The following is a 6248-nucleotide window of genomic DNA, read 5'->3' as shown; positions in this document are numbered from 1 at the left end:
TGGAGTCATTATTAAAATGAAAAAATTTTTGAAAATTATTCCCGACCTACTGCAGTGACACGTTTAAAAGTTTGGATACTAACTTGACACTACCCCCAAGGTCCAAGGTTCAGGGTGCTAAAGTGGAATTTTCCCTAAAATAAAAGTAATATTCTCCGTGATGATAGCATGAGAAATCTGGATATAGTCCATGGGTTTTCTGATTTTGGAAAAAAATCATCAAATTAGGGAAACTAAGATCTAAACCAAAATCTATTTGACACAAGAATAAAGAATTTGTAAAAACAAGTTAGAACTGAATGATTGATTTAATTTAGGTTTTGTAATAGAGTAATTTCAACAAGCGTTTAAAAACTGAATCCATGTGTAGGGTGAAGGGCCGAGCAAAGAGGGGTCTAAGAGGGTATTTCAGGTTTTGAAAAGTCTTAAGTTGATATGGTTGTATTTCTAAGTTTTGGGGGTCTAAGAAGGGGGGGGGGGGGGGGATACAAAGAGGTCGGGTAAAGGGACCGAGCAAAAATTGGGTGCTAATAACGATGTCTTGATCGACCCAAAATGTATTGGTTATAGTTACACATATAAAGCGCTCCCCCCAAAGAGAAAATTCCTGACATCCCTATTGGCCCTAACTAGTAGATCTTCTATAACATTATGTGAAGTATGGTTTTTCCCTTCTAGAATATAGTTTCCGAATTGATAGTTAGAAGATTAAACTAAATGTTTATACTTTGGACTAGTATTCCATAATTGTTCAGTTTGCATATTTTTCTTCTTCTTGACTGATTGGGTACATTTTGCTTTCAAATATATGAATATACGTGTATATATATATATATATATGTATGCTTTATTTACCTGGTCAAGGGCCACATATCTTTTTGTGTCCATAAGGTAGGTGGAGCTTGCATTTCGTGGCATGCTTGCCAAGTATCTTAAGAGCCCATATTGACGGTACAAGTTGTAGTTGTTATTTGGAATGCCACTTTACATGGCCTGGATTCATTTTTCCTTGATCAACAAAGTTGAGAAATCAATTCGAAAATGAAACTGGTGGACAATAGAATTCCATTGTGGGATTGGTTTTTCAAACCTTGGTGACCAAAAAATTTTGACCTAGGCCATGTAAAGTGCCATTCCAAATAACACCTAAAATCTGGACACTCTATAGCCTCTTAAGATACTTGGGTAAATCATATAAATGATTTTCAAACACAAAAAAAGTCCACTCAATAAAAAGTTATTTTATGTTTATGTTTTTTATTGTAAAAGAATCAGTTATTTTATTTTATTTTTTAAAATTAGCTATTTGATTTAGTGGAATAGAAAGTTACAAAATGAGTTTGTTATTACAAACTAATAACAAACTGTGTAAGAGGAGAAGCACAAACATAACTAATCTCCTGTTGAATCCGTCTTTAGAGTTTCCTCAGTGAAACCATCACATATCACCGCTTGCCAAGAGTCATTTGCGACGCTTCACTCAAGCTTTGATATCCTTTCGTTCATTATATAGGTAAAGTCCCACCAACAACATGGCACACTTAAGCTTTGAATTGAACGAGTTTTTAGGCACAAACAAAGCTTCTATGTGTATTTTAAGACTGAAATGTCTAATAACCTAATTAATGTCACAACAACATGGCACATGTCTATCAAGGGCTTCATCACAAAGACTATAAATCCCTTGCCATTACTTTGTTTTTTCATCATTCATCACAAGCCCGTCTTGAGTAATATTTGTGTTGTAAGTTCTCTGCAAATAGGCCAAAAGAGGAAAAAGATGGCTGACAACTCTCAGAAAGCGAGCTTCAATGCTGGTGAAGCCAAGGGCCAAGCTCAGGTGAGTAATATCCACCTATATATAGGTTCATTGTATACTCCAATTCATCATGTGTATAGATATATGCATGCATACATGGAACATAATGTAGCCATGGGTTTCCATTCTTGATCAAATTTAAGTTTTCTCCTTGCAGGCCAAAGCAGATCAGATGATGGACAAGGCAAGCAATGCCTATGAATCAGCCAAAGAGTCATGTCAAGAGGTTCATTTCATTTCCCAAGCAAAAGAAATTCTCTTGTTCTATCAATACTAATAATGCAAACAATCCGTTTGCTAGTATAAATTTTAATTGGTTTTTTTATTGTGTAGGCTGGTCAACAAATGCAGGCTAAGGCACAAGGGGCCACTGATGCTATCAAGGATGCCACCGGGATGAACAAGTGAAAAGTTCTTGCTTCATAGATGTTTTGGTTTTTGATTTCTTGATATAATAAAATGCAATTATCCACGTAACCTTACTCTTTCTTTCTCTCTCTCTCTCTATCTATTTCTTTCTCTCTCTACCCAAGGACTAAAAATACAAAACCATCCTATGAAAAATTGCAAACTAGATCTGTTTGGGCTTAGGCTAGGCTGGCCCAAATTGCACCCTTATCCAATAGGGGAGGTATCAGTACAATTTGAAAAGAGAAAATATGTTTCAATTTTTAGGGGAAACATCAATGGAGGTTTACATCTTTTACCCTTCTCTATTCCTGAATTGAATATTTGGATTCTTGATTGGCACCAAAGTTGGAAAGGTCATATTTGTGTATTTAATGGCTACTATAATGGTCGTATTTGTGCATTTAATCCATTTCTAATCAAAAGGGTTGAAAATGTAACTTCAATTATTACTTTCCACTTCATTTAATCCCTTCTCATTAAGTCTTATACTTAAGGTATTAAATCTTATTTTCTCTTATTAAGTGCTATATTTTTAAGTTATTTTTTACTAATAAAATTTACTAATTAGATCTTTGTTAATATTTTTAGCAATATAAACCCATATATTTTAAAACAGACTCAAAAACAAAACCATTCTTTATCCAATTGGTGGCAAAGCAATTCAACCATCTGAATCAATTTGATCAACCTATGAAGTATAGTTAGGTAATAAAATTTTTAAAATAGAAATAAATATAGAAATTTACAAAAAAATGTAGAAAAAACTAAACACATTTATGATATTTTTATTAATCAAAATAAAAAAATAAGTGTAATAAACAAGAAATATTTTTATGGATAATGAAAATGAAATACATAATATAGAACTGATCAAAAATGAAATATAAAACTAATAATAAATAGTTCAACTTTCGGGTTAAATGTGTTAACGTTTAATGTCATAAATAAATAATAAAAATTAATAAACTAAAAATACAAAAATGAGAAAAATACATCAATTTTGCAAGAGATGACGTGTGCACATGTATAATATCATGTACTTATCATATTAAACAAAAAGTAAGTATGACATATCAAAATTATTTTTACACACAAAAAATAAAAAAAAAAGTTATAGAAAAAATTGAAAACATCTATAATCTATGTTTAGACTACCATTAAAAATGTGAATAACATTGTGGAACTTTCTTTTTTCTAAAATCAAGGTTTTTAAAACTCACCCAGAAACAGAACTGCTTTTGCTTCCGGTTTCCAAGTCAACGTTTCAACCATGCAATTTGAACGGGTCAAACCGGTAAGATGTAAAATATAATGTGACTTTTATTTTAACCGTTAGAGTATGCTTAGGTTGAAGTTCACCATATATATATACATTATTATGAGAGGGGAGTATGAGACTTTGAGAAGGAGTTGGCTGGTTAAAGTTGAGAAGTGAGAAAAAAGAAAGTGAAGAAGAAGAAAAAAAAGAGAAGGAAGTGTTGCCGAAGGTGGTTGTCACCATGTTCACCAGTTGTTGCTGAACCGTTTTGCCCTAAGGAGAAGAACTATCGGTGGCGGTTATCTCCATGTTCATCATCACTGCCACTACAGCACCGCTTGCCCTCTTCTTACATCTCTCATCTCTCTAAATATCTCTCAAATCCCAGCTTGCTTGCTTCATTGGTGTATCTTAACTTTTAATATAAGATTGATTTTTAATCTCTCATCTCTTGCATCGATTTTTTGATTTCTTCATTGGAGTTGCATTTTTTTTGCTATTACAACTTAGAAATAATCACAAAAATAAGAAAAATTCAAAATAAATATGGAAAAACTAAAAACCCTAACTAATTTTGGCCATTGGGAATAATCAAACAAGATTATGACAAATGAAAGTTTCTTTTCTCAATTTTTTATTTTCTAATTTCTATTTTAAATAATAAAAATTTGTGAATAAGTTTGAAAGCAACTCGAGAACCATTAAACGGGTTAAACATTTTAACGGTTCAACTATCCTAGTCAGGGGTTCTCTAACAACTTAAACTTTTTTTTTTTTTTTGTAAAATAGCAGTTCAGGGCAAAAATGGAACAAGTGACCTGACTAGAAAGGCCAAATGGTTCGACCATCCTGTTTGGTCCAGTTTTTAAAACATTAACTAAAATAATCATTTTGTAATTTAGTTCCTATTTAATTGTAAATTGAATTACTAATTTTCACCTCATTCAATTTTCTCTATTTAAATATTACATTTTTTTTTGATATATGAACAAAAAAAAAAGATACACCAAAAAGATAAAACACTACAAAAGGAAGATTCTTGCCCAGAGAATGGCCTATCAATGATACATGAAACTTCACAAATCGATCTGATTATCACATATTTGTGTGAAGTATTTATGTAATCGGATTTGTATTTTGAGATCTACATATGCTTGGGTTTGATGCTTGGGTTTGAGGGTATAGGGTTTAGGGTTTAAAGTTTGGGGTGTAGGATTTTGGGTTTAGGGTTTAGGGTTTTGGGTTTAGGGGTTAGGGTTTAGGGTTTAGGGGTTTAGTTGTTTAGGTTTTAGGGTTTAGGGTATATGGAATAGGGTTTAGGGTTTAGGGTTTAGGGATGGGGGTTTTGAAGTTTGGGTTCAGTGTATTGGGTTTGGGGTTTAGGGTTTATGGTTTAAGATTATGGAGTTTAGGTTTAGGGTTTAGGATTTGGCTTTTCGGGTTGAGGGTATAGGGTTTACAGTTTTGGATTCAGGGTATAGGGTTTAGGCTTTAATGTTTGGGGTGTAGGATTTAGGTTTGGGGTTTGGGGTTTACGGTTTTGGGTTTTGCGTTTTGGGTTTAGTTTTTGGTGTTTAGGGTTTAGGGTTTAGGGTTTAGTGTATAGGGTATGGGGGTTTAGAGTTTTTGGTTTAGAATTATAGAGTTTTGGTTTAGGGTTTGGGTTTAGGGTTTGATGTTTTGGTTTGAGGGTATAGGGATTTGTGTTTTGGGTTTTAGATTTTGGGTTTAGAGTTTTGGGTTGGGTTTAGGGTTTTGGGTTTACAGTATGGGGTTTTGGGTTTAGAGTTTAGGTTTTTGGGTTTACAGATTAGGGTTTAGGGTTTTAGTGGTTTAGTGGATTAGGGGTTTAGGATTTAGGGTTTAGTGTTTAGGGTTTAGTGATTGGGGTTTTGAAGTTTGGGTTTAGTGTATAGGGTATGGGGGTTTAGGGTTTATGGTTTAGGATTATAGAGTTTAAGTTTATGGTTTAGGGTTGGGGTCTAGGATTTGAAATTTCGGGTTGAGGGTATAGGGTAGAGTGTTTGGAGTTTAAAGTTTGGGGTGTAGGGTCTAGGGTTTGGTGTTTAGGGTTTACTATTTGGGGTTTAGGGTTTAGAGTTTTGGGTTTTGCGTTTACGGTTTAGAGTTTAGGGTTTTTGGGTGTTGGGTTTAGGCTTTAGTGTTTAGGGTTGAGGCTTTAGGGTTTTAGGGGTTTAGTGGTTTAGGATTTAGAGTTTAGTGTTTAGGGTTTTGGTTTTAGGTTTTAGGGTTTTGGGGTTTACGGTTTTGAGTTAGGGTTTAGGGTTTAGGGTTTTGGGTTTTGGATTTGGGTTTAGGGTTTTGGGTTAGGGTTTAGGGTTTTGGGTTAGGGTTTAGGGCTTAGGGTTAGGGTTTAGAGTTTAGGGTTTTGTGTTAATGGTTTAGGGTTTAGGGTTTTGTGTTAAGCGTTTAGGTTTTTGTGTTCGGGTTTAGGGTTTAGGGTTTTGGATTTTGGGTTTAGGGTTTTGGGTTTAGGGTTTAGGGTTTAGGGTTTAGGGTTTGGGGTTAAGGGTTTAGGGTTTTGGGTTTACAGTATGGGGTTTTGGATTTTAGGTTTAGGGTTTAGGGTTGGGTTTAGGGTTTTGGGTTTACAGATTTGGGTTTAGGGTTTTAGTGGTTTAGTGGATTAGGGGTTTTCGATTTAGGGTTTAGTGTTTAGGGTTTAGGGATTTGGGTTTTGAAGTGTGGGTTTAGTGTATAGGGTATGGGGGTTTAGGTTTTATGGTTTAGGATTATAGA

At 34.1% G+C, this 6248-nt stretch overlaps 1 protein-coding gene across 1 annotated transcript; it reads left to right on the top strand.

Moving 5' to 3' along the window:
- Positions 1-1681: 1681 nt before the first annotated feature.
- On the top strand, positions 1682-2296 carry LOC104613150 (uncharacterized). Its single transcript, XM_010280849.3, has 3 exons — positions 1682-1840; positions 1977-2045; positions 2153-2296. Exons 1-3 carry the CDS (start codon positions 1781-1783, stop codon positions 2225-2227), a joined length of 204 nt encoding a protein of 67 aa, XP_010279151.2. The 5' UTR covers positions 1682-1780; the 3' UTR covers positions 2228-2296.
- Positions 2297-6248: the final 3952 nt, after the last annotated feature.

Source organism: Nelumbo nucifera, chromosome 1 (assembly GCF_055504915.1).
Source record: "Nelumbo nucifera cultivar China Antique chromosome 1, China Antique-T2T, whole genome shotgun sequence".
NCBI lineage: Eukaryota > Viridiplantae > Streptophyta > Magnoliopsida > Proteales > Nelumbonaceae > Nelumbo > Nelumbo nucifera.
Note: the sequence above shows the minus strand (reverse complement) of the source record. Positions and strands in the feature narration are given on the sequence as shown.